General features: G+C 51.8%; 1 protein-coding gene and 1 long non-coding RNA gene across 2 annotated transcripts; both read left to right on the forward strand.

The window, feature by feature from the left end:
• Nucleotides 1-97: 97 nt before the first annotated feature.
• LOC110478286 (uncharacterized) lies at nucleotides 98-2,523 on the forward strand. Its single transcript, XM_085588564.1, has 4 exons — nucleotides 98-145; nucleotides 217-393; nucleotides 1,138-1,906; nucleotides 2,350-2,523. Exons 1-4 carry the CDS (start codon nucleotides 98-100, stop codon nucleotides 2,514-2,516), a joined length of 1,161 nt encoding a protein of 386 aa, XP_085444690.1. The 3' UTR covers nucleotides 2,517-2,523.
• Nucleotides 2,524-6,940: 4,417 nt separating this feature from the next.
• Nucleotides 6,941-11,302, forward strand: LOC146768878 (uncharacterized). Its single transcript, XR_014957510.1, has 2 exons — nucleotides 6,941-7,798; nucleotides 7,886-11,302. It is a non-coding gene; the product is annotated as an uncharacterized LOC146768878 (long non-coding RNA).
• Nucleotides 11,303-27,957: the final 16,655 nt, after the last annotated feature.

Here is a 27,957-nt window from a genome sequence, read left to right on the forward strand (position 1 = left end):
CTGGGCTGGGTTTGGTGAGTTTTTCTAAGCTCAGCAGTGTGAACACTCCAGACGCCCCTGGGGAACCTGCTGGGCAGCTCTGTTCTAGCAGGACTGCATGCCAGTGTTTCCAGAGATTCAGTTCAGGGCTCATCTCAAAACAAAGGTGGCTAAAGAGATTTTTGTTTCATACTCATCGCTGTTTTTCTCTTATGCTTTTTGTTTCGCTTTAAACAGTTTGAAAACCACAAGGAGGTCAGCCAAGAGCCTCCTGTGGCACCGGATTCTGTATTTGCCACTTTGTTGAAGGGAGCCTGGGAGAGAAGAAGCAGTACCTTCCTGGAAGATGGTGTTCAGACAAAGTGGAGAGACTTGGCTTCCTGGCTCCCCCAACCTGAGCAGCTTTTGCTGGGAGTAAAGCACGTGCTGCTGTACCCGAAACCCACAGTGGAGAACTTCTGCAGATAATAATGTAGTTATCCTTGGTTTACTTTATGGTACAAGTTATAGATGACTTGGCTGCTAAAACTTAGGTTCCAGTGCTGTAGCTCTTTTTCCTCGACTCGGCTCCGAGGGTACGCAGCACCGTACAAAATTATACCTAATTTGTAAACAAATGTCAGTTGTTCTGATTATTGAAGCTGGGCTTTATTGAGTTGAATCCGGAGTGTGTGCTGCACCCAGGTCCTTTGTACAAATAGGGTACTGAGGGTGGGGGAACCAGAACTGCACATTCCTTGTGATATGGATGGGATTTTGGGGGGGGGGGTGGTTAAATTAAAAGGAGATGCAAAATGAGGGAATTGCTTTTAGATGTAACTATTCTTGTCCTAAAGGGGCCATCAGCTCTGTCCCGAGAGCTGAGTTACAAGTGTGTGTGTTGAAAGAGCCGCAAGCCTTTTAGGGGCTGCAGTTTGTGTGCCCTGGAATGAGGTGCCCTGAGGAAATGTGTGAGCCGGAGGGAGCCGGGGCCGGGCGGAGGGAGCCGAGCTGTGGGAATGGGCGAATGGAGGCGGGCGCGGGCGGGACTAGGCGAGCGTGGGCGAAAGCGGCCGAAAGGGGCCGAGGAGGCGAGCGGAGCCGAGCTCTGCCGAGTTCAGCCGAGGCGAGCCGAGCTTTGCCGAAGAGGCGAATGGAGGCGAATGCGGCTGGTAATAGCCGAGCGTGGCCGAAAGTAGCCGAAGCTGGCCGAGGAGCCGAGTCCAGCCGAACGGAGCCGAGCTCTGCCGAGCGCAGCAGCCCGGGCGGGGCGGGGCGGGGCGCCGGGGCGGAGCCGGGGCGCTGGGAGGGATCCCACTCCTGTCCCTCTCCCTCCTTCTCCATGCTCCTGCCCGTATTCCCCTCGGTTATCTCTCTTTCCCCCGTTTCCTTGTCCCCCCCAAACCCGGATCCTTCCTGTCCTGTCCCTGCCCCGCTGCTCCGTTCCATTCCCCCTCTCTCCCTCCTCTGTGCCCCTTCCCTCTTCCTCATCTGCCGGCCTTTCCCTTCCCCGCCCGCTTTCCTCCGCAGCCCGACCTCCCTCCCCGCCCTTTCGCATGTCCCGCTCTCCCTCCTCTCTTCCCGTCGCCCCTTCGCTTCTTTCCCCCGCAGCCGCGGGGCTCGGGGCGCCGGAGAATAAAGCCCCGAGGGCCGGAGCCCGGCGCCCCCCGGGCCTTGCGGGAGTCCCCGCATGGGGCCGGGGCTCTCGGCGGATCCCCCGCGCCGCTCGGACCCCGCCCCGGCGCTGCCGGACCTGCGGCTCCGCCGGCATCGCGCTGCGGGCGGCCCCCGCTCTGTGCCGTGCCGGCCGTGCCGCGTCCCCGCCGCCTCTGCCGCTCCCTCTTTCTGCCCCTGGCCCGCGACAGCGAGGCGGGGCGGGAGCTTCGAGCCTTCTGGGGGCTGCCCCCCCTTCCTTGTTGCGGCGGAGTCCCTTTCTGGGGGGATGGAGGTGTGGGAAGGGCTGGAAGGGAGTGCTGGGCTGCTGTTCGGGGCAGTTGGACTCGTCCTGTGCCTTCTTCGGGGGTCAGGGTTAGGGGCTGAAGCCTCGGGGCTCTGATGTCATTTGGGGCACCCCAAGGTCCCCAGGAGAGGGACGCACACTGCGGTGGAGGAGCGGGTGGGTGGCGAATGAGGGGGGCGGGTCACGCTGGGTGCCGTCCCGCAGAGGGACCCAAAGCTGCCCCAAAATTCCCTGGGAGGGGTGTGTGTAGAATACTAAAACCTGGCAAGTGTTTCGTTTTCACAGCTATTGGTAAAGAATAGGAAGCTATGGCTAAACTCATTTGGAAAGAAGCCCTCTCTCGATCCACTCATTTGTATGCAGGAATGTAGGAAACTCCGACTGGGGATGAGCAGTAGTTCTGAAAATCATGCCCTATCGTTTTTCTCTAGGAACGAACCAAGCGAGTGCCCTGAAACCAGCGGAGCAGCTGCAGGGGCTGAAGGGAACAGAAAGGGCTCCCGGCACCTTTTGCCTCCGTTCTCTGCCATTCCCCCAAACGTGTCGCAGTCCCGGAAGAGGCGTTTGTCATGCAGCCTGCCAAAATAAAGACCTCTAAAATCCTAGCTCTGCCTTTTGTTTAACGTGTTTTTACTTCCTATTTATGTCATCACAGAAAGCAAGGAAAGAATAAATGTGTCTGGTTCCCACTATTGCTCCGTGCAGGCATTTTTAAAGGCTGCTGTACTTCTGTCCTCTTTTTCCACTCCAAGCTTGACTTTTCCCCTCCTTTTTCGAGGTCTGCAGCTTTGGGTGTCCCAGGCAGGGCTGGGTTCCTCGGCAGGGGTCTTAGGAGTTGGTGCTGATTCTGCTTTTTCCGAAGGTGTAGCAAAGTGTGCCAGCAAAAGGACTGTTTTCTCCAGGGGAAAGCTTTCTTTCAATCACCATCAGTGCATGTATGTGTTTTAATTGTTTAACCAGGTGGATTAAGAAAAGCCGACAGCCGTAGCAGATTTCTGTTGAATCTGTATCTGTGAGAAGTGGGCTGTGTGTTGGAGACGGAGAGACGCTGTTGGAGAGTGGAAACAGCGGCAGGTGTGAGCTGTTAGGATGATGAGGGCTCAGAGCAGGCCCCAGGTGTGAGCTGTGAGGATGATGAGGGCTCAGAGCAGCCCCAGGTGTGAGCTGTGAGGATGATGAGGTGGGGGCGGCTCCTCTGGCGGCTGATTTAGGGGGTTTTCCTCCCATCGGTTTTGCACGAAGCTGCTGGAGAAGAGGAGTTTATGGGGGGTTCCCGGGGCTGTCTCCTGGAAGGACGGTGAGCGCTTCGGACAGGGTCCGGGGGATCACCTGGATACGTGGAGCATTGCTCAAAGGAGGAGCCGAGGGACAAACCTTTGTGCCGAGAAGCAGCAGCCGAGCAGGTGAGCCGGTGCGCCTTTTTAGCCGGGACTTTTCTCCTTTCCCTTGAAATTTCGTCATCCTGAGGTTGAATTGGAGGGGGCAGTCCTGTGGTCCCGCCTTTTAAGGGGTTTGGATTGAGGTAAGAAGCCCCTTTTTGCCATCATTTGAGGCAAGCCGCTTCTTTCCTGCTCTTCTAGGGGATGCAGTTGAAGGGGATCCCACATTTCTTTTCCCTTGTTGGGGTGAGGTGAGCGCTGGAGCATGGCGTCAGTGTCGGGGCTTCAGAGGAAGGGAGCTGCAGCCGTGGCAGCGCTGGCAGGGCGGGGATTGGGCTGTGCCTCTGCATTCGGGGCGCTTCTTCTACCCCCCGGCCCGGCAGCGAAGGGTCCGGCGCGGAGCCCTGCCGGCAGTGCCGGGGCTGGCCGGGGCGGAAGGGGAGCTGGGCGCGGCTGGGCTGCCGCGGGCCCGCCGGAGCCGCGCCGGTGCGAGCCGTGCGGAGCCGAGCGGAGCTTTGGCCGGGCCGGCGGGCGGGGGAGGCGGCGCGGGCGCCGCGCCGGTGCCGGCCGGTGCCGCCGCTCCGTCCGCTCCGGGCGCGGGGCTCGGGCGCCGCCGGGGCCCCCCGGGCCCGGTGGCGGCCCTGCCGGGCCGGGGGCAGCAGGCGGGGGTCTCCCGGCGCGGCGCCGCCTCTGCCTGCCGGAGGAGCCGCTTTCCTGCCGGAGCCGCGCTGCGCCCGGGGCCGGGAGCGCGGCTTCGCATCTTCCAGCCTCCCTCGCTGCGCTGGTTTTGAGGCGCTCCTGAGGAGTTTATTGGGTCGTTTTCTTTTGTTCGTCTTTGGTGTATGAGAAAGGTCACGGTGTACTTGTTGGTTGTTACGGTTCTTGGTTCAGGTGCTGTGATAAGGGTTTTTTTGGATTGAGTTTGTTGTTGGATTTTTTTTTTTTTTTTGTGCGATATGTTGGATTTTTTTTTGGTTGCTTTTATATTATAAAAATATAATTGCTGTTATCTTCTTAAAGGATATGTTTTTTTAAGGCTTACAATGGTTTTTATGGGTCGTAGCATGAAGTACAGGGTTGGTTTTTAATTAGGTTGTGGTGGCTTTTTTTAGCGCGAGTATGTAGTGTTAGTTTTGGTGGGTTTGAGGTAGTGTCCTGTAGTTAATTAGTGAGTTTTTTTTAATATTGAGAATTGCATTTTTGTTAATTCTCTTACCAAGGTTTTATTCATTTGGTTTGTTTAATTGTCGTGGATGTTTTATTGTTACCGGTAATTTGGGAGATATCGTTTATGGTTACATTTATGTTTAGGTGACGTGTTTATTTCTAGGTGGTATTTGTATTTTGGTGGATTGAGGCATTATGGGTTTATTGAGCTAGGAATAATTTTTTTTGTTGTTAATTTCAGTTTATTTATTTGAGTTTTTGCTTTAGTTTGATGTAGTTGTTGGTTGCTTTTTATTAGTGTTTTTTTTAGGAACTTGTGTATTTATACGGTGGATTTTTTTAGGTAGTTTTTTATTTGGGTGCTTTTTATTGTCTAGTGGTTTAGATTTTTTAATATCGTTTATTACTTTGGTTTTTAAAGCTAACTTAGCAGAGTACTGGTTACTCTTTGAGTTAGTGTAGAGATATGGTTTTCATTTTTAGCAGCTTTCAGGGTCTGTTGTATGGTTTGAAGTTTAGTAAGTTGGTTGGACTTCTTTTTCTAGTGGGTTTTGTGATTTGTTTTGTGGGGTTCTATAAGGCTATTTTTTATTTTTGTTTCATTTTTGTGATGTGCCTCACTAACAACTGTTAGAGAAAAGCGTGTAGTGTTGGGTTTTTTTTGCTGGTAGTTGGTTCTATCGTGGTGTATTTTTAGTTTCTGTTGTTTGTTTTTGGGTTTCTTTTGTTAGAGATTAAAGTTTTTATTTTGGGGTTAATTTGTAATTATTTTTAAGGTTTTAGAACGATTGAGATTTTTTATATGGATGCCCTGTATGATAACAGTTAATTTCTTATAGGTTGGGGTTTTTTTGTTAACTCGTGGAGCCATTCTGACTTTTTTTGATGAGATTGGTGGGAATTTGATGTTTCTTTTGCTATTTTATTTTTAGTAAGCTTTTCAGTAGGCTTTTTGATTTTGCTTTTTTTATTTTTTGTGGTGTAATAATCTTTTAGAAGAATTTGGATGATTTTAAAAAATATTTTTGTTATACTTTTCATCTAATGTTGTTGGATTATTACAGTTGTTTTGGAGTTTTATTTTTTTTAAGTTTCATTTGGATGAATTTATGCTAGATGGTAGGATTGTGTTTTTATTTTTGGAGTAGTTGGTTGTAGGTGTATTGTATGTTTTTCAAATGAAGGTAAATCGAGGTTTGTATTCAGTTGTTAGAGGAATGGAGAAAAATATTGGTAATGTTAACAGTGGTGTGTTATTTTGTGGTTTTTGATTTTAGTTTGTATTGGAGTTTTGATAAGTCTAGTACAGTAGTGTTTAATGGTGGAGTTATTTAAGGTATGATAGTTTATAGTTAATTCTTATTGGTTTTAGATTTGTGTGTAGGTTAGAGGAGGTTGTTGAAGGGTGAGTGGGTTTTTTAGATGAGTTTTAGTGTTTCAGTTTATAGAGCTATAGAGCATTTTTTGGATGGGAGTTATGGTATTTTGAGTTGTTTGGTGTTGCTGGTGATGTATTGTTGAGGTGGTAAGGAGGATTTGTTGGGTTTTTTAAAAGAAGGTTTATTGTAGGTAGTTTTAGATAGTTGTGGTGGGTTGCTTAATTGTTTTATGTTTCTTGGCTTTTTAGTAGTTATTTGAAATATGTTAGAGTTTTTTGGGTTTATTGAAATACTTGATTTTGAGGAAGTTCCTGTTTAGAATGTATGATTTTTTTTTTTTTGGCTTAAAAGAAAAATTTTATATTTTATTTTTAGTGAGGTTTATTTTTTTTTCCTTTTCTTACTGCTATATTTTGTGATATTTGTGTTAGGTTAGTAATAGGAATAGCTTTACTTTTATACATTGAAATGAGGGTAGTGTGTACTGGTGTTCATAAAAGTTTAATATTTTTATGGTTCTGATGTGTTAGGTTAATGAATTTATAACGTTTACAAGACTTTTATTTTGGTTTTATTTCGATACAAGCAGGGTTTTCTTAGTTTTAAGGATTTGTTTGGCATAGATTAAGAGGTCTTATTGAGGGGATAGGACAGGGTGTCTCTGTTAATCTATTTGGATATTGGGTAAACAAAATTAATATTTTGGTAGATTTTTTTTATTTTGTTAGTTTGTTTATTTATGAATTTGTGTGCCTGCAGCTGTAGTGTCTCTGCTGCAACTCTCAGTATCCATTCATGTTTGTGTGCGTTAGGCAGTCCACTCGTGTACCAGCGAGACCCCCCTGCAAGCGGCCGCAGAGCCACTCCTTCACTCTCGTGGGAATTCGGGGAGCGGCACACAGCTCTGAGAGGAAGCCTTGATCTTTGTCACTTGAAGGTGGCACCAGGGAGCCTCAGGAGCGGCCGAGGAGTTGCTGTAAGTCGGGGAACTACTAGTGAGGGGGACCAGGGTCCACTCGAGTTTTGGGAACGCCACCTCACCTCGCCTGCTCTTCAGGCAGGCAGACCCTGCCAGGAGGGTGTGGGCGAAGCGTGCGGCCTGAGGAGCCTGGCGTTCTCAGGAGAATAATGGTGAGCAGCAGAATTGCTGAGTTGTGGCTGCTGTGCGGTTGAGATCGTGCAGTGATGTTTGGTGTTCTCGATTGTAGCTGAGCATGGGACCACAGCCCGGTGACCATAGGACATTCCCCACAGGCGAGGCTGCCTCCATTGCCACGCGACGTGGATTCTCATGCCCAGATGCCTGAGAGATAAGTGGAGGGCTAAGACCCACAGAGGGGGTGAAAGCGGGGTGCTGGGAGGGCCTTTTGAATCAGCTTTGGGAGCGGGGATGTGCAAGAAGCGTCTCCTTAGGCCACCTAAAGGAAAAGTGTCTGTTTTGATCACAGTGCTGAGGTGCTCAGGGCAGAGCAGTTCCGGTGTGTGTCCTGTCACTTGTCTCTGGTGCACTCTGTGTTCTTTGGGTCTCTCAGTCCTTTCTTCTCCTCAAAAGCTTTCTCTCCCTGTCCTGTGTCATGGGTGGCTGCAGGTATTTGTCCTGCAGCTGCTCTGCCCTGCTGCTTAGCCTGTAATAGGCACAAGTCCTGGGGACTTGAAATTTGTAATGCAGGGTGTAGTTGTGCTCTAGATTGTATGGGGAGATAGACATAACATGTTTGGTGATGCTAGGTTCTCCTGCAGCCGTTTGACACCAGTCCTAACTTCCTTTCAGATGCTGACAGTTCAAATCTGTGGCAGATGGCCCCAGTCCTGGGTGAGAGTTTTCCCATGAGCAGGTCAGTCATTGTTTGCATTTGCAGGGGCAGCCTAAATGGTGACCGTGTTACAGCAGTGTTCTTTGCCTTTATTTTTAGGAGGTCCAGGCAGATAGCAGCAGTCAAGGCCAAGTGTGCCAGGTGAGCAGTGGACCAAAGCAGTTGTTCTTGCTCAGCTTTTAGTTTTTGGTGGAACTCTAAGCATCCATTGTTGTTTGTGTGCTTTAGGGAATCCCCTTGGAGTACTCATACCTCTGTCTCCAACTGGCTGATGGACCAGGTTTCATGCACGTGTGATCTTGCCGGAAGAATTACAGGACCCTGTGACAGAGCCTTCCAATTTTGCATTTCAAGGTCCCCTCCTGGTAACCCACAGGAATGGCCGAGGAGTTGTGGTGAGGCAGGGAAGAGGATCGAGGGTACACTCAAGTTGGAGCAATGCCATGTCACCTTGTCTGCCCTTAACCTAGGTGTACCTTGAGATGACGGTGTCAGAATCCAAGCGCGCCTGAGGTGTGTGGCCCGAGACTTCTTGGGAGATGGCGAGTAGCAGAATTGTCAGGTTCTGCCCCATGTGCTGTTAAGGTAGTGCACTGATGTTTGGTTTTCTTTCTCTTGGCAGAGCAAGAGATAACAGCGTGGTGACAACTGGAACTTCCCAGACAGGCAGGAGGCCTCGTTCTGCACCTGATGGGGATTTGCATCCCCAGATATGCGCAAGATAAGTGGAGGGCTACAACGCACAGAGGGAATGGAAGAGAGGTGCTGGGTTGGGACTCCCCAGGGGGTGTTTTTGAGTCAGTTTTGGAGATGGGGATGTCCAAGGAGTGTCCCCTTAGGCCACCTAAAGGAAAAGTGTCTGTTTTGATCTCAGTGCTGAGGTGCTCAGGGCAGAGCAGTTCCGGTGTGTGTCCTGTCACTTGTCTCTGGTGCACTCTGTGTTCTTTGGGTCTCTTGGTCCTTTCTTCTCCTCAAAAGCTCTCTCTCCCTGTCCTGGCCCCTGGTTTGTCAGGTCCTGTCTTGTGTCACGGGTGTCTGCACATATTTGTCCCAGAGCTGCTCTGCCCTGCTGCATAGCCTGTAATAGCACAAGTCCTGGGGACTTGAAATTTGTAATGCAGGGTGTAGTTGGGCTCTAGAATGTATGGGGAGATAGACATAACATGTTTGGTGATGCTAAGTTGTCCTCCCTCCACCAGCCCCTGAGGGACTCCCCCTTCCCCCCCAGATCTTAATTGGGAAATCCCCCTGACCCCTGGGACCCTTCAAAACTCTCTGGGACCCCCCAGAAAGATCCCCCAGGGACCTACCTTGAACCCTCTGGGACTCGCTGAATGATCCCCAGGAATCCTAAGGGATCTCTGGTACCCCCCAGTGGTCCCCAGGACCCCCTGGGATGCCCCTGGGACCCCTCCCCCATGTGACCATTGAGAGACCCCCTTGAACACTCCATGCCCCCCTCCCAGAATCCATCTGGGACCTCCAGACCCCAGAGTGACACCCCTGGGACCCCCGCATTCCTCCCCACCATCCCCGAGAACCCTCAGAGCCTTCCCGTGGTGGCAGTAAGGGCTACAAGCAGTGACAGAACTGCTTCTACTGCGTCCTGTACTTGCTATGGGAGCACTGGGAGGGACACTGGGGAAATCAAGAGGGAAGCGGGAATGTTGGGTGGCACACTGGGAGGGAACTGGGGCAGCTGGGAGGACTCAGGGGCACCTGGGAGAGATCTGCCGTGGAAAAGGAGAGAAAGGGAGCCAAAGTCATCCCAGAGCCACGGGATATTCCAGACTGAGACCCCGGGGCCACCCAGGACCATGGCAAGAGCAGTCAGGCCATGAGCCGGGGGCAGCTTTGGTGTGGGAGGCATCTGGCATCCCATTTGGAATTTCAGGAGGTCCAGTGGTGGCCACAGGGCCATAAGCACAAACAGCAGTCCTTTTCCCTGGGAAAGAAAACTCACCAGTCCAGGTTCCTGATGTCAGTTTGTAGGACTCCCCTGGGACTATCAGGGCAGCAAAAGTTTGAGGTGGGGACAGCTTCGGTCTGGGATACATCCTTTGAAGATTGGAGTTTTTGTAGTCAGGCACCAGCTCAGGGCCAGGGGCCCCTGGGCATATTCTCCAGCCTTTACCCTGGGAAAGAAATCTCACCAGTCGAGGTTCCTGGTGTCAGTTTGTAGGACTCCCATGGGACTATCAGGGCAGCACAAGTTTGAGGTCGTGGCAGCTGGGGTCTGGTAGATAACCTTCGGTGTTCGTATTTGTTGCAGTCAGCTGCCCACCGAGGGCCAGGGGGTCTTGTGCGCTAATTCCAGCCATTTTTCCTGGGAAAGAAAACTCACCAGTTCAGGTTCCTGATGTCAGTTTGTAGGGCTCTATTGGGACTATCAGGGCAGCACAAGTTTGAGGTGGGGGCAGCTGGGGTCTGGGAGATATTCTTCAGTGTTCGTATTTGATGCAGTCAGCTGCCCACCCAGGCCCAGGGAGTCCTGTGCGCTAAATCCAGCCTTTTTGCCTGGGAAAGAAAACTCACCAGTCCAGCTTCCTCATGTCAGTTTGTAGGTCTCCCTTGGCACTGTCAGGGCAGCAGCAGTTTGAAGTTGGGGGAGATGGTGTCTGGGTGATATCCTTCGATATTCGTATTTGTTGCAGTCAGGGGCCTGCCCAAGGCCAGGGAGTCCTGTGCTCTAATTCCAGCTCTTTTCCCTGGGAAAGAAAACTCACCAGTCCAGGTTGTTGATGTCAGTTTGTAGGGCTCCATTGGGACTATCAGGGCAGCACAAGTTAGAGGTGGGGGCAGCTGGGGTCTGGGAGATATTCTTCAGTGTTCGTATTTGATGCAGTCAGCTGCCCACCCAGGCCCAGGGGGTCCTGTGCGCTAAATCCAGCCTTTTTGCCTGGGAAAGAAAACTCACCAGTCCAGCTTCCTCATGTCAGTTTGTAGGTCTCCCTTGGCACTGTCAGGGCAGCAGCAGTTTGAAGTTGGGGGAGATGGTGTCTGGGTGATATCCTTCGATATTCGTATTTGTTGCAGTCAGGGGCCTGCCCAAGGCCAGGGAGTCCTGTGCTCTAATTCCAGCTCTTTTCCCTGGGAAAGAAAACTCACCAGTCCAGGTTGTTGATGTCAGTTTGTAGGGCTCCATTGGGACTATCAGGGCAGCACAAGTTAGAGGTGGGGGCAGCTGGGGTCTGGGAGATATTCTTCAGTGTTCGTATTTGATGCAGTCAGGTGCCCACCCAGGGCCAGGGGCACCTGTGTGCAAATTCCAGCCTTTTTCCCTGGGAAAGAAAACTCACCAGTTGTCATGGTTTGACACTGGCACAATGACAGTGCCCCCATGAAAATGTGATCCCTCCCCTGAATGCTGTGAAGTGGAATCTAGAACAGAGCAAAGCAGGCCCAAGCTTAAGAACAGAAAAAAAAAAAACTTTATTAAACTACTACTACTAAAGAAAAGAGAAAACTAAAGAAGGGAAAAAAAAAACACACAAAGATCAAATGAAAACCTTGCAAAACTTTCCTCCCACCACCCAACTCCAACAAACCACAGGGAGACACAATCTGGACCCCAATCAGGTTTCCGCCCTCCAAACAATCGATACTCAGTCCATCGAGGGAACAGAGTCTCTCCTGTGCCACAGACCCCCCCCTCCAAGAAACACAGCTCCACATCCTGTGTTTCCATGTCACACATGGCACCGCCCGGAGAAAAAGTTTGCCATGGTGACCCTTCTCCTTTCCATGCACAGTGCTCTCACCACCAAATGCATGGATGGACAGAGTGCCTTTAGGATTTTTCCTATCAAGGATGCCCTGCCAAGAGGGGAGAAAACAACAGTTCAGTTTTTCATTGTTTGGGACCACAGTCCCCCTCCATTTTCTCCTGGGGCCGAGGGCTCAAGAACAGAGATCTTCTTCTCTTCTCTTTCCTTTCCAGGACAAGGGGGCGCCACCACAAACCCCCTAACCTTTTCTCTGTTCACTCCAATTTTGTCTTTTTCCCAGCTGAAGCAGGTCTCTTGACTCACTGGCATCCTCCCAAAACACAGTCTCTCTCAGAGGAGAAGATTGGTTCAGGTTGTGGCTAACACGGAAAAGTCCAGCCAAAAGTCACTCCTTGTCCCCCTCCCATCCAGAATTCCTCCTTCCAACATCCCAGGGTCCAAGGTGTCCCTCTTCCTCTCTTTCAAACCGAGGAGGGGAAAGGAAAATTCACAAAGCTTTCATTTCTCAAGGAAGGGTTAAAAGTCCGAACTCCCAGGATGTCTCGATGCCCGGACATCCAGCAACTCCCACGTGACTGGGCACCTTGCCTTGCAGCTCCCCCCGCTCCTCCTTCCTCGCGGCTTTCTCTCTCCCTCTTGGGAGAGGAACTCTGGGGGGGGGGGGGGGGGGGAATGGAGACATCCCAGATTTCTTCCACCCTTCCATCTGCAGGGGCCAGCCCGGTTCCAGTCCTTCCACCACCCTTGGGGCCTACCTTTCAGGCCATGGGGGCTTCCCCTCCCCCACCCAGCTCGTTGCTGGGCGGGGGAAGGTCTGCACTGCACGCTGACCGGAACCAAAGAGAGCGAGTTCCCCTGGGAATTCTGCTTTCAACCCCTCTGTGTTCTCAGAGGCGTGTCTACTTTCAATTGGTCAATATCTAAATTGACCTCTTCTTTCCGGAAAAAATTCTCTTTCTGTGTCAAACCACGACATTCCACCCTTCGTCTCTGAGAACACAGATTACAAAAAAAAAAAAACATTATCAAAATTACATTCAACACATTCTACGTAAAACAGCAACTTACACTAAATCTCCACCCCAATTAATCTCAAAACCCAACACATGCTTTGCTCTTATTCCTCCTGGTCCCGTTTCACAGCATTCACCTTATCACCATCTTATCTTATCTTATCTGATCTTATCTTATCTTTTCCCGGTCAGGGAACCAAATGTCGTGGTTTGATTCTGGCACAATGCCAGTGCCCCCATGAAAATTTGATCCCTCCCTTGAATGCTGTGAAGTGGAATCTAGAACAGAGCAAAGCAGGCCCAAGCTTAAGAACAGAAAAAAAAAAAAACTTTATTAAACTACTACTACTAAAGAAAAGAGAAAACTAAAGAAGGGAAAAAAAACCCACACAAAGATCAAATGAAAACCTTGCAAAACATTCCTCCCCCCACCACCCAACTCCAACAAACCACAGTGAGACACAATCTGGACCCCAATCAGGTTTCCACCCTCCAAGCAATTGATACTCAGTCCATCGAGGGAACAGAGTCTCTCCTGTGCCACAGACCCCCCCCTCCAAGAAACACAGCTCCACATCCTGTGTTTCCATGTCACACATGGCACCGCCCAGAGAAAAAGTTTGCCATGGTGACCCTTCTCCTTTCCATGCACAGTGCTCTCACCACCAAATGCATGGATGGACAGAGTGCCTTTAGGATTTTTCCTATCAAGGATGCCCTGCCAAGAGGGGAGAAAACAACAGTTCAGTTTTTCATTGTTTGGGACCACAGTCCCCCTCCATTTTCTCCTGGGGCCGAGGGCTCAAGAACAGAGATCTTCTTCTCTTCTCTTTCCTTTCCAGGACAAGGGGGCGCCACCACAAACCCCCTAACCTTTTCTGTTCACTCCAATTTTGTCTTTTTCCCAGCTGAAGCAGGTCTCTTGACTCACTGGCATCCTCCCAAAACACAGTCTCTCTCAGAGGAGAAGATTGGTTCAGGTTGTGGCTAACACGGAAAAGTCCAGCCAAAAGTCACTCCTTGTCCCCCTCCCATCCAGAATTCCTCCTTCCAACATCCCAGGGTCCAAGGTGTCCCTCTTCCTCTCTTTCAAACCGAGGAGGGGAAAGGAAAATTCACAAAGCTTTCATTTCTCAAGGAAGGGTTAAAAGTCCGAACTCCCAGGATGTCTCGATGCCCGGACATCCAGCAACTCCCACGTGACTGGGCACCTTGCCTTGCAGCTCCCCCCGCTCCTCCTTCCTTGCGGCTTTCTCTCTCCCTCTGGGGGGGGGGGGGGGAATGGAGACATCCCAGATTTCTTCCACCCTTCCATCTGCAGGGGCCAGCCCGGTTCCAGTCCTTCCACCACCCTTGGGGCCTACCTTTCAGGCCATGGGGGCTTCCCCTCCCCCACCCAGCTCATTGCTGGGCAGGGGAGGTTTGCACTACACGCTGACTGGAACCAAGGAGTGAGTTCCCCTGGGAATTCTGCTTTCAACCCCTCTGTGTTCTCAGAGGCGTGTCTACATTCAATTGGTCAATATCTAAATTGACCTCTTCTTTCTGGAAAAAATTCTCTTTCCGTGTCTAACCACGACACCAGTCCAGGTTCCTGATGTCAGTTTGTAGGGCCCCCTTGGGACTGTCAGGGCAGTGCAAGTTAGAGGTGGGGTCAGCTTTGTCCTTGGATACATCCTTTGATGTTTTGATTGTTTGAAGTCAGGTGCAAGCTCAGGCCCAGGGATCCCTGAGCACATACTCTGGCCCTTTTCCCTGGGAAAGAAAACTTACCAGTCCAGGTTCCTGATGTCAGTTTGTTGGGCTCCATTGGGAATCTCTGAGCACTGCAAGTTTGAGGTGGGGACAGCTTTCTCCTGGGATGCATCCTTTGATGTTTGGATGTTTTGAAGTCAGGTGCTAGCTCAGGGCCAGGACCCCCTGGGCACATACTCTGCCTCTTTTCCCTGGGAAAGAAAACTCACCAGTCCAGGTTCCTGATGTCAGTTTGTAGTGCTCCGTTGGGGCTATCAGGGCATTACAAGTTTGAGGTGGAGACAGCTTTGGTCTGGCATACATCCTTTGATATTTGGCGTTTTTGTAGTCCGGCGCCAGCTCAGGGCCAGAGGCCCCTGGGCACATTCTCCAGCCTTTTTCCCTGGGAAAGAAAACTAACCAGTCCAAGTTCCTGATGTCAGTTTGTAGGACTCCCTTGGGACAGTCAGGGCAGCACAAGTTTGAGGTGGTGGCAGCTGGGGTCTGGGAGATATCCTTCGATGTTTGTACTTGTTGCAGTGAGGTGCCTGCCCAGGGCCACAGGGTCTTGTGCGCAAATTCCAGCTCTTTTCCCTGGGAAAGAAAACTCACCAGTCCAGGTTGTTGATGTCAGTTTGTAGGCTCCCTTGGGACTCTCAGTGCAGGACACGTTTGAGGTGGGGACAGCTTCTGTCTGGGAGATATTCTTCGATGTTCCTATTCGTTGCAGTCAGCCGCCCACCTGGGGTCAGAGGGACATGTGCGCTAATTCCAGCCTTTTTGCCGGGGAAAGAAAACTCACCAGTCCAGATTCCTGATGTCAATTTGTTGGGCTCCATTGGGACTCTCAGGGCAGTGCAAGTTTGAGGTGGGGTCAGCTTTGACCTTGGATACATCCTTTGATGTTTTGATTGTTTGAAGTCAGGTGCAAGCTCAGGCCCAGGGACCCCTGGGCAAAGTCTCCAGCCTTTTCCCTGGGAAAGAAAACTCACCAGTCCAGGTTCCTGATGTCAGTTTGTAGGACTCCCTTGGGACAGTCAGGGCAGCACAAGTTTCATGTGGTGGCAGCTGGGGTCTGGGAGATATCCTTTGATATTCGTACTTGTTGTATTGAGGTGTCTGCCCAGGGCCACAGGGTCTTATGCGCAATGTCCAGCTCTTTAACCTGGGAAAGAAAACACACCAGTCCAGGTTCCTGATGTCAGCTTGTAGTTCTCCCTTGGGACTGTCAGGGCAGCACAAGTTAGAGGTTGGGGCAGATGGTATCTGGGTGATATCCTTTGATGTTCTTATTTGTTGCAGTCAGGCGCCTGCCCAAGGCCATGGGGTCCTGTGCTCTAATTCAGGCTCTTTTCCCTGGGAAAGAAAGATGACCAGTCCAGGTTGTTGATGTCAGTCTGTAGTGCTCCCTTGGGACTATCAGGGCAGCACAAGTTTGAGGTGGAGACAGGTTTGGTCTGGCATACATCCTTTGATATTTGGCGTTTTTGTAGTCCGGCGCCAGCTCAGGGCCAGGGGCCCCTGGGCACATTCTCCAGCCTTTTTCCCTGGTAAAGAAAACTAACCAGTCCAAGTTCCTGATGTCAGTTTGTAGGACTCCCTTGGGACAGTCAGGGCAGCACAAGTTTGAGGTGCTGGCAGCTGGGGTCTGGGAGATACCCTTCAATGTTCGTCCTTGTTGCAGTGAGGTGCCTGCCCAGGGCCACAGGGTGTTGTGCGCAAATTCCAGCTCTTTTCCCTGGGAAAGAAAACTCACCAGTCCAGGTTGTTGATGTCAGTTTGTAGGGCTCCCTTGGGACTCTCAGGGCAGGACACGTTTGAGGTGGGGACAGCTTCGGTCTGGGATACAACCTTCAATGTTTGGAGGTTTTGCAGTCAGGTGGCAGCTCAGGGCCGGGGGCCCCTGGGCATATTCTCCAGCCTTTTCCTTGGGAAAGAAAACTCACCAGTCCAGGTTCCTGATGCCAGTTTGTCGTGCTCCCATGGCACTGTCAGGGCAGCACAAGTTTGCGATGAGGACAGCTTTGGTCTGGGAGATATTCTTCGATGTTCCTATTTGTTGCCGCCAGCCGCCCACCTGGGGTCAGGGGGACCTGTGCGCTAATTCCAGCCTTTTTGCCGGGGAAAGAAAACTCAGCAGTCCAGATTTCTGATGTCAATTTGTTGGGCTCCATTGGGACTCTCAGGGCAGTGCAAGTTTGAGGTGGGGTCAGCTTTGTCCTTGGATACATCCTTTGATGTTTTGATTGTTTGAAGTCAGGTGCAAGCTGAGGCCCAGGGATCCCTGAGCACATACTCCGGCCCTTTTCCCTGGGAAAGAAAACTCACCAGTCCAGGTTCTTGATGTCAGTTTGTAGGGCTCCCTTGGGACTCTCAGGGCAGCACAAAGTTTAAGGTTGGGGCAGATGATGTCTGGGTGTTATCCTTCGATATTCGTATTTGTTGCAGTCAGGCGCCAGCTCAGGGCCAGGGGGTCATGTGCTCTAATTCCAGCGCTTTTCCCTGGGAAAGAAAACACACCAGTCCAGGTTCTTGATTTCAGTTTGTAGTGCTCCGTTGGGACTATCAGGGCAGCACAAGTTTGAGGTCGTGGCAGCTGGGGTCTGAGAGATATTCTTCAGTGTTCCTATTTCATGCAGTCAGCCACCCGGCCAGGGCCAGGGGGACCTGTGCGCTAATTCCAGCCTTTTGGCCGGGGAAAGAAAACTCACCAGTCCAGGTTCCTGATGTCAGTTTGTAGTGCTCCTATGGGACTGTCAGGGCAGCACAAGTTTGAGGTGGCGGCAGCTGGGGTCTGGTAGATAACCTTCAATGTTCGTATTTGTTGCAGTCAGGGGCCTGCCCAGGCCCAGGGGGTCCTGTGCACTAATTCCAGACTTTTTGCCGGGGAAAGAAAACGCACCAGTCCAGGTTCTTGATGTCAGTTTTTAAGACTCCCTTGGGACTGTCAGGGCAGCACTAGTTTGAGCTGGGGGCAGATGATGTCTGGCAGATATACTTCAATGCTCGTATTTGTTGCAGTCAATGGCCTGCCCAATGCCAGGGGGTCTTGTGCTCTAATTCCAGCTCTTTTCCCTGGGAAAGAAAATGCACCAGTCCAGGTTCTTGATGTCAGTTTGTAGTGCTCCGTTGGGACTATTAGGACAGCACAAGTTAGAGGTGGGGGCAGCTGGGGTCTGGGAGATATTCTTCAGTGTTCGTAATTGATGCAGTCAGCCACCCGCCCAGGGCCAGGGGGACCTATGTGCTAATTCCAGCCTTTTTGCCGGAAAAAGAAAACTCACCAGTCCAGGTTCCTGATGTCAGTTTGTAGTGCTCCCTTGGGACGGTCAGGGAAGCACAAGATAGAGGATGGGGCAGATGATGTCTGGGAGATATCCTTCAATGCTCGTATTTGTTGCAGTCAGGCACCTGCCCAAGGCCAGGGCGTCCTGTGCTCTAATTCCAGCTCTTTTCCCTGGGAAAGAAAACTCATCAGTCCAGGTTGTTGCTGTCAGCTTGTAGTGCTTTTTTGGGAGTATCAGGGCAGCACAAGTTTGAGCTGGGGACAGCTTCAGTCTGGCATAAACCTTTGATGTTTGGCATTTTTGTAGTCCGGCGCCACCTCAGGGCCAGGGGCCCCTGGGCACAGTCTCCAGCCTTTTCCCTGGGAAAGAAAACTCACCAGTCCAGGTTCCTGATGTCAGTTTGTACTGCTCCATTGGGACTATCAGGGCAGTACAAGTTAGAGGTGGGGGCAGCTGGTGTCTGGGAGATATTCTTTAGTGTTTGTATTTGACGTAGTCCGGTGCCCACCCAGGGCCAGGGGGACCTGTGCGCTAATTCCAGCCTTTTTGCCGGGGAAAGAAAACTCACCAGTCCAGGTTCCTGATGTCAGTTTGTTGGGCTCCATTGGGACTCTAAAGGCAGGACACGTTTGAGGTGGGGACAGCTTTGTCCTGGGATGCATCCTTTGATGTTTGGATGTTTTGAAGTCAGGCGCTAGCTCAGGGCCAGGACCCCCTGGGCACTTACTCTGGCTCTTTTCCCTGGGAAAGAAAACTCACCAGTCCAGGTTCCTGATGTCAGGTTGTAGGACTCCCTTGGGACTGTCAGGGTAGCACAAGTTTGAGGTGGTGGCAGCTGGGTTCTGGGAGATACCCTTCAATGTTCGTCCTTGTTGCAGTGAGGTGCCTGCCCAGGGCCACAGGGTCTTGTGCGCAAATTCCAGCTCTTTTCCCTGGGAAAGAAATCTCACCAGTCCAGGTTGTTGATGTCAGTTTGTAGGGCTCCCTTGGGACTCTCAGGGCAGGACACGTTTGAGGTGGGGACAGCTTCGGTCTGGGATACATCCTTCGATGTTTGGAGTTTTTTCAGTCAGGTGGCAGCTCAGGGCCGGGGGCCCCTGGGCATATTCTCCAGCCTTTTCCTTGGGAAAGAAAACTCACCAGTCCAGGTTCCTGATGCCAGTTTGTCGTGCTCCCATGGCACTGTCAGGGCAGCACAAGTTTGCGGTGAGGACAGCTTCGGTCTGGGAGATATTCTTCGATGTTCCTATTTGTTGCCGCCAGCCGCCCACCTGGGGTCAGGGGGACCTGTGCGCTAATTCCAGCCTTTTTGCCGGGGAAAGAAAACTCAGCAGTCCAGATTTCTGATGTCAATTTGTTGGGCTCCATTGGGACTCTCAGGGCAGTGCAAGTTTGAGGTGGGGTCAGCTTTGTCCTTGGATACATCCTTTGATGTTTTGATTGTTTGAAGTCAGGTGCAAGCTGAGGCCCAGGGATCCCTGAGCACATACTCCAGCCCTTTTCCCTGGGAAAGAAAACACACCAGTCCAGGTTCCTGATGTCAGTTTGTAGGGCTCCCTTGGGACTGTCAGGGCAGCACAAAATTTAAGGTTGGGGCAGATGACGTCTGGGTGTTATCCTTCGATATTCGTATTTGTTGCAGTCAGGTGCCAGCTCAGGGCCAGGGGGTCCTGTGCTCTAATTCTAGCGCTTTTCCCTGGGAAAGAAAACACACCAGTCCAGGTTCTTGATTTCAGTTTGTAGTGCTCCGTTGGGACTATCAGGGCAGCACAAGTTTGAGGTGGGGGCAGCTGGGGTCTGGTAGATAACCTTCGATGTTCGTATTTGTTGCAGTCAGCCACCCGCCCAGGCCCTGGGGGACCTAGGCACTAATTCCAGCCTTTTTGTCTGAGGAAAGAAAACTTACCAGTCCAGGTTCCTGATGTCAGTTTGTAGTGCTCCCTTGGGACGGTCAGGGCAGCACAAGTTTGAGGTGGGGGCAGATGATGTCTGGGAGATATCCTTCAATGCTCGTATTTGTTGCAGTCAAGGGCCTGCCCAATGCCAGGGGGTTTTGTGCTCTAATTCCAGCTCTTTTCCCTGGGAAAGAAAACTCACCAGTCCAGGTTCCTGATGTCAGTTTGTAGTGCTCCGTTGGGACTATCAGGGCAGCACAAGTTTGAGGTCGTGGCAGCTGGGGTCTGGGAGATATTCTTCAGTGCTCCTATTTCATGCAGTCAGCCACCCGCCCAGGGCCAGGGGGACCTGTGCGATAATTTCAGCCATTTTCCTGGGGAAAGAAAACTCACCAGTCCAGATTCCTGATGTCAGTTTTTAGGGCTCCCTTGGGACTCTCAGGGCAGGACACGTTTGAGGTGGGGACAGCTTCGGTCTGGGATACATCCTTCGATGTTTGGAGTTTTTGCAGTCAGGTGGCAGCTCAGTGCCGGGGGCCCCTGGGCATATTCTCCAGCCTTTTCCTTGGGAAAGAAAACTCTCCAGTCCAGGTTCCTGATGCCAGTTTATCGTGCTCCCATGGCACTGTCAGGGCAGCACAAGTTTGAAGTGGGGACAGCTTCGGTCTGGGAGATATTCTTCAGTGTTCGTATTTGATGCAGTCAGCTGCCCACCCAGGGCCAGGGGGACCTATGCACTAATTCCAGCCTTTTTGTCTGAGGAAAGAAAATTTACCAGTCCAGGTTCCTGATGTCAGTTTGTAGTGCTCCCTTGGGACTGTCAGGGCAGCACAAGTTTGAGGTGGGGGCAGATGAGGTCTGGCAGATATACTTCAATGCTTGTATTTGTTGCAGTCAGGTGGCTGCCCAAGGCCAGGGGGTCCTGTGCTCTAATTCCAGCTCTTTTCCCTGGGAAAGAAAACGCACCAGTCCAGGTTCCTGATGTCAGTTTGTAGGGCTCCATTGGGACTGTGAGGGCAGCACAAGTTTGAGGTGGTGGCAGCTGAGGTCTGGGAGATATCCTTTGATGTTCGTACTTGTTGCAGTGAGGTGCCTGCCCAGGGCCACAGGGTCTTGTGCGCAAATTCCAGCTCTTTTCCCTGGGAAAGAAAACTCACCAGTCCAGGTTGTTGATGTCAGTTTGTAGGGCTCCATTGGGACTCTCAGGGCAGGACACATTTGAGGTGGGGACAGCTTTGGTCTGGGATACATCCTTCGATGTTTGGGTGTTTTTGCAGTCAGGTGGCAGCTCAGGGCCGGAGGCCCCTGGGCATATTCTCCAGCCTTTTCCTTGGGAAAGAAAACTCACCAGTCCAGGTTCCTGATGCCAGTTTGTCGTGCTCCCATGGCACTGTCAGGGCAGCACAAGTTTGAGGTGGGAATAGCTTCGGTCTGGGAGATATTCTTCGATGTTCCTATTTGTTGCAGTCAGCCGCCCACCTGGGGTCAGGGGGACCAGTGCGCTAATTCCAGCCTTTTTGCCTGGGAAAGAAAACTCAGCAGTCCAGATTCCTGATGTCAATTTGTTGGGCTCCATTGGGACTCTCAGGGCAGTGCAAGTTTGAGGTGGGGTCAGCTTTGTCCTTGGATACATCCTTTGATGTTTTGATTGTTTGAAGTCAGGTGCAAGCTGAGGCCCAGGGATCCCTGAGCACATACTCCGGCCCTTTTCCCTGGGAAAGAAAACTCACCAGTCCAGGTTCCTGATGTCAGTTTGTAGGGCTCCCTTGGGACTGTCAGGGCAGCACAAAATTTAAGGTTGGGGCAGATGATGTCTGGGTGTTATCCTTCTATGTTCGTATTTGTTGCAGTCAGGCGCCAGCTCAGGGCCAGGGGGTCATGTGCTCTAATTCCAGCGCTTTTCCCTGGGAAAGAAAACACACCAGTCCAGGTTCTTGATTTCAGTTTGTAGTGCTCCGTTGGGACTATCAGGGCAGCACAAGCTTGAGGTCGTGGCAGCTGGGGTCTGGGAGATATTCTTCAGTGCTCTTATTTTATGCAGTCAGCCACCCGCCCAGGGCCAGGGGGACCTGTGCGATAATTTCAGCCATTTTCCTGGGGAAAGAAAACTCACCAGTCCAGGTTCCTGATGTCAGTTTTTAGGGCTCCCTTGGGACTCTCAGGGCAGGACACGTTTGAGGTGGGGACAGCTTCGGTCTGGGATACATCCTTCGATGTTTGGAGTTTTTGCAGTCAGGTGGCAGCTCAGTGCCGGGGGCCCCTGGGCATATTCTCCAGCCTTTTCCTTGGGAAAGAGAACTCACCAGTCCAGGTTCCTGATGCCAGTTTGTCGTGCTCCCATGGCACTGTCAGGGCAGCACAAGTTTGAAGTGGGGACAGCTTCGGTCTGGGAGATATTCTTCAGTGTTCGTATTTGATGCAGTCAGCTGCCCACCCAGGGCCAGGGGGACCTATGCACTAATTCCAGCCTTTTTGTCTGAGGAAAGAAAATTTACCAGTCCAGGTTCCTGATGTCAGTTTGTAGTGCTCCCTTGGGACTGTCAGGGCAGCACAAGTTTGAGGTGGGGGCAGATGAGGTCTGGCAGATATACTTCAATGCTTGTATTTGTTGCAGTCAGGTGGCTGCCCAAGGCCAGGGGGTCCTGTGCTCTAATTCCAGCTCTTTTCCCTGGGAAAGAAAACACACCAGTCCAGGTTCTTGATGTCAGTTTGTAGTGCTTTGTTGGGAGAATCAGGGCAGCACAAGTTTGAGGTGGAGACAGCTTTGGTCTGGCATACATGCTTTGATGTTTGGCGTTTTTGTAGTCCGGCGCCAGCTCAGGGCCAGGGGCCCCTGGGCACATTCTCCAGCCTTTTCCCTGGGAAAGAAAACTAACCAGTCCAGGTTCCTGATGTCAGTTTGTTGGGCTCCATTGGGACTCTCAGGGCAGGACACGTTTGATGTGGGGACAGCTTCGGTCTGGGATACATCCTTCGATATTTGGAGTTTTTGCAGTCAGGTGGCAGCTCAGGGCCGGGGGCCCCTGGGCATATTCTCCAGCCTTTTCCTTGGGAAAGAAAACTCTCCAGTCCAGGTTCCTGATGCCAGTTTGTCGTGCTCCCATGGCACTGTCAGGGCAGCACAAGTTTGCGGTGAGCACAGCTTCGGTCTGGGAGATATTCTTCCATGTTCCTATTTGTTGCCGCCAGCCGCCCACCTGGGGTCAGGGGGACCTGTGCGCTAATTCCAGCCTTTTTGCCTGGGAAAGAAAACTCAGCAGTCCAGAATCCTGATGTCAATTTGTTGGGCTCCATTGGGACTCTCAGGGCAGTGCAAGTTTGAGGGGGGGGGGTCAGCTTTGTCCTTGGATACATCCTTTGATGTTTTGATTGTTTGAAGTCAGGTGCAAGCTGAGGCCCAGGGATTCCTGAGCACATACTCCGGCCCTTTTCCCTGGGAAAGAAAACTCACCAGTCCAGGTTCCTGATGTCAGTTTGTAGGACACCCTTGGGACTGTCAGGGCAGCACATGTTTGAGGTTGGGGCAGATGATGTCTGGCAGATATACTTCAATGCTCTTATTTGTTGAGGTCAAGGGCCTGCCCAAGGCCAGGGGTTCCTGTGCTCTAATTCCAGCTCTTTTCCCTGGGAAAGAAAACGCACCAGTCCAGGTTCTTGATGTCAGTTTGTAAGACTCCCTTGGGACTTTCAGGGCAGCACAAGTTTGAGGTCGTGGCAGCTGGGGTCTGGGAGATATTCTTCAGTGTTCCTATTTCATGCAGTCAGCCACCCGCCCAGGGCCAGGGGGACCTGTGCGCTAATTCCAGCCTTTTGGCCGGGGAAAGAAAACTCACCAGTCCAGGTTCCTGATGTCAGTTTTTAGGGCTCCTATGGGACTATCAGGGCAGAACAAGTCTGAGGTGGGGGCCGCTGGGGTCTGGTAGATAACCTTCGATGTTCGTATTTGTAGCAGTCAGCTGCCCGCCCAGGCCCAGGGGGTCCTGTGTACTAATTCCAGCCTTTTCCTTGGGAAAGAAAACTCACCAGTCCAGGTTCCTGATGTCAGTTTGTAGGACACCCTTGGGACTGTCAGGGCAGCACTAGTTTGAGGTTGGGGCAGATGATGTCTGGCAGATATACTTCAATGCTCTTATTTGTTGAGGTCAAGGGCCTGCCCAAGGCCAGGGGGTCCTGTGCTCTAATTCCAGCTCTTTTCCCTGGGAAAGAAAACGCACCAGTCCAGGTTCCTGATGTCAGTTTGTAAGACTCCCTTGGGACTTTCAGGGCAGCACAAGTTTGAGGTGAGGACAGCTTGGGTCTGGGAGATATTCTTCAGTGTTCTTATTTGATACAGTCAGCTGCCCGCCCAGGCCCAGGGGGACCTATGCACTAATTCCAGCCTTTTTGTCTGAGGAAAGAAAACTTACCAGTCCAGGTTCCTGATGTCAGTTTGTAGTGCTCCCTTGGGATGGTCAGGGCAGCACAAGTTTGAGGTGGGGGCAGATGATGTCTGGGAGATATCCTTCAATGCTCGTATTTGTTGCAATCAGGGACCTGCCCAATGCCAGGGGGTTTTGTGCTCTAATTCCAGCTCTTTTCCCTGGGAAAGAAAACGCACCAGTCCAGGTTCCTGATGTCAGTTTGTAGGGCTCCCTTGGGACTCTCAGGGCAGGACACGTTTGAGGTGGGGACAGCTTCGGTCTGGGATACATCCTTCAATGTTTGGAGTTTTTGCAGTCAGGTGCCAGCTCAGGGCCAGGGGCCCCTGGGCATATTCTCCAGCCTTTTCCCTGGGAAAGAAAACTCACCAGTCGAGGTTCCTGATGCCAGTTTTTAGGGCTCCATTGGGACTATCAGGGCAGCACAAGTTTGAGGTGGGGGCAGCTGGGGTCTGGGAGATATTCTTCAGTGTTCGTATTTGATGCTGTCAGGTGCCCACCCAGGGCCAGGGGGACCTGTGTGCTTATTCCAGCCTTTTTGCCGGGGAAAGAAAACTCACCAGTCCAGGTTCCTGGTGTCAGTTTGTAGTGCTCCCTTGGGACTTTCAGGGCAGCACAAAATTTAAGGTTGGGCAGATGATGTCTGGGTGTTATCCTTCGATATTCATATTTGTTGCAGTCAGGTGCCAGCTCAGGGCCAGGGGGTCATGTGCTCTAATTCCAGCGCTTTTCCCTGGGAAAGAAAACACACCAGTCCAGGTTCGTGATTTCAGTTTGTAGTGCTCCTTTGGGACTATCAGGGCAGCACAAGTTTGAGGTCGTGGCAGCTGGGGTCTGGGAGATATTCTTCAGTGTTCCTATTTCATGCAGTCAGCCACCCGCCCAGGGCCAGGGGGACCTGTGCGCTAATTCCAGCCTTTTGGCCGGGGAAAGAAAACTCACCAGTCCAGGTTCCTGATGTCAGTTTGTAGGGCTCCTATGGGACTATCAGGGCAGCACAAGTTTGAGGTGGGGGCAGCTCGGGTCTGGTAGATAACCTTCGATGTTCGTATTTGTTGCAGTCAGCAGCCCGCCCAGGCCCAAGGGGTCCAGTGCACTAATTCCAGCCTTTTCCCTGGGAAAGAAAACTCACCAGTCCAGGTTCCTGATGTATGTTTGTAGGACACCCTTGGGACTGTCAGGGCAGCACATGTTTGAGGTGGTGGCAGCTGAGGTCTGGGAGATATCCTTTGATGTTCGTACTTGTTGCAGTGAGGTGCCTGCCCAGGGCCACAGGGTCTTGTGCGCAAATTCCAGCTCTTTTCCCTGGGAAAGAAAACTCACCAGTCCAGGTTCCTGATGTATGTTTGTAGGGCTCCCTTGGGACTCTCAGGGCAGGACACGTTTGAGGTGGGGACAGCTTTGGTCTGGGATACATCCTTCGATGTTTGGGTGTTTTTGCAGTCAGGTGGCAGCTCAGTGCCGGGGGCCCCTGGGCATATTCTCCAGCCTTTTCCTTGGGAAAGAAAACTCACCAGTCCAGGTTCCTGATGCCAGTTTGTCGTGCTCCCATGGCACTGTCAGGGCAGCACAAGTTTGAGGTGGGGACAGCTTCGGTCTGGGAGATATTCTTCGATGTTCCTATTTGTTGCAGTCAGCCGCCCACCTGGGGTCAGGGGGACCTGTGCGCTAATTCCAGCCTTTTTGCCTGGGAAAGAAAACTCAGCAGTCCAGATTCCTGATGTCAATTTGTTGCGCTCCATTGGGACTCTCAGGGCAGTGCAAGTTTGAGGGGGGGTCAGCTTTGTCCTTGGATACATCCTTTGATGTTTTGATTGTTTGAAGTCAGGTGCAAGCTGAGGCCCAGGGATCCCTGAGCACATACTCCGGCCCTTTTCCCTGGGAAAGAAAACTCACCAGTCCAGGTTCCTGATGTCAGTTTGTAGGGCTCCCTTGGGACTGTCAGGGCAGCACAAAATTTAAGGTTGGGGCAGATGATGTCTGGGTGTTATCCTTCGATATTCATATTTGTGGCAGTCAGGTGCCAGCTCAGGGCCAGGGGGTCATGTGCTCTAATTCCAGCGCTTTTCCCTGGGAAAGAAAACACACCAGTCCAGGTTCGTGATTTCAGTTTGTAGTGCTCCTTTGGGACTATCAGGGCAGCACAAGTTTGAGGTCGTGGCAGCTGGGGTCTGGGAGATATTCTTCAGTGTTCCTATTTCATGCAGTCAGCCACCCGCCCAGGGCCAGGCGGACCTGTGCACTAATTCCAGCCTTTTGGCCGGGGAAAGAAAACTCACCAGTCCAGGTTCCTGATGTCAGTTTGTAGGGCTCCTATGGGACTATCAGGGCAGCACAAGTTTGAGGTGGGGGCAGCTCGGGTCTGGTAGATAACCTTCGATGTTCGTATTTGTTGTAGTCAGCAGCCCGCCCAGGCCCAGGGGGTCCTGTGCACTAATTCCAGCCTTTTCCCTGGGAAAGAAAACTCACCAGTCCAGGTTCCTGATGTATGTTTGTAGGACACCCTTGGGACTGTCAGGGCAGCACAAGTTTGAGGTTGGGGCAGATGATGTCTGGCAGATATACTTCACTGCTCGTATTTGTTGCAGTCAATGGCCTGCCCAATGCCAGGGGGTCCTGTGCTCTAATTCCAGCTCTTTTCCCTGGGAAAGAAAATGCACCAGTCCAGGTTCTTGATGTCAGTTTGTAGTGCTTTGTTGGGAGAATCAGGGCAGCACAAGTTTGAGGTGGAGACAGCTTCGGTCTGGCATACATGCTTTGATGTTTGGCGTTTTTGTAGTCCGGCGCCAGCTCATGGCCAGGGGCCCCTGGGCACATTCTCCAGCCTTTTCCCTGGGAAAGAAAACTCACCAGTCCAGGTTCCTGATGTCAGTTTGTAGGGCTCCATTGGGACTATCAGGGCAGTACAAGTTTGAGGTGGGGGCAGCTGGGGTCTGGGAGATATTCTTCAGTATTCGTATTTGATGCAGTCAGGTGCCCACCCAGGGCCAGGGGGACCTGTGTGCTTATTCCAGCCTTTTTGCTGGGGAAAGAAAACTCACCAGTCCAGGTTCCTGATGTCAATTTGTTGGGCTCCATTGGGACTCTCAAGCCAGTGCAAGTTTGAGGTGGGACAGCTGTGTCCTGGGATTCCTCCTTTGATGTTTGGATGTTTTGAAGTCAGGCGCCAGCTCAGGGCCAGGACCCCCTGGGCACTTACTCTGGCTCTTTTCCCTGGGAAAGAAAACTCACCAGTCCAGGTTCCTGATGTCAGTTTGTAGGAATCCCTTGGGACTGTGAGGGCAGCACATGTTTGAGGTGGTGGCAGCTGAGGTCTGGGAGATATCCTTTGATGTTCGTACTTGTTGCAGTGAGGTGCCTGCCCAGGGCCACGGGGTCTTGTGCGCAAATTCCAGCTCTTTTCCCTGGGAAAGAAAACTCACCAGTCCAGGTTCCTGATGTATGTTTGTAGGGCTCCCTTGGGACTCTCAGGGCAGGACACGTTTGAGGTGGGGACAGCTTTGGTCTGGGATACATCCTTCGATGTTTGGGTGTTTTTGCAGTCAGGTGGCAGCTCAGGGCCGGGGGCCCCTGGGCATATTCTCCAGCCTTTTCCTTGGGAAAGAAAACTCACCAGTCCAGGTTCCTGATGCCAGTTTGTCGTGCTCCCATGGCACTGTCAGGGCAGCACAAGTTTGAGGTGGGGACAGCTTCGGTCTGGGAGATATTCTTCGATGTTCCTATTTGTTGCAGTCAGCCGCCCACCTGGGGTCAGGGGGACCTGTGCGCTAATTCCAGCCTTTTTGCCTGGGAAAGAAAACTCAGCAGTCCAGATTCCTGATGTCAATTTGTTGGGCTCCATTGGGACTCTCAGGGCAGTGCAAGTTTGAGGTGGGGTCAGCTTTGTCCTTGGATACATCCTTTGATGTTTTGATTGTTTGAAGTCAGGTGCAAGCTGAGGCCCAGGGATCCCTGAGCACATACTCCGGCCCTTTTCCCTGGGAAAGAAAACTCACCAGTCCAGGTTCCTGATGTCAGTTTGTAGGGCTCCCTTGGGACTGTCAAGGCAGGACATGTTTGAGGTGGGGACAGCTTCGGTCTGGGAGATATTCTTCAGTGTTCGTATTTGATGCAGTCAGCTGCCCACCCAGGGCCAGGGGGACCTATGCACTAATTCCAGCCTTTTTGTCTGAGGAAAGAAAATTTACCAGTCCAGGTTCCTGATGTCAGTTTGTAGTGCTCCCTT

This window comes from Lonchura striata, chromosome 1 (assembly GCF_050655825.1).
Source record: "Lonchura striata isolate lonStrDom1 chromosome 1, ASM5065582v1, whole genome shotgun sequence".
NCBI lineage: Eukaryota > Metazoa > Chordata > Aves > Passeriformes > Estrildidae > Lonchura > Lonchura striata.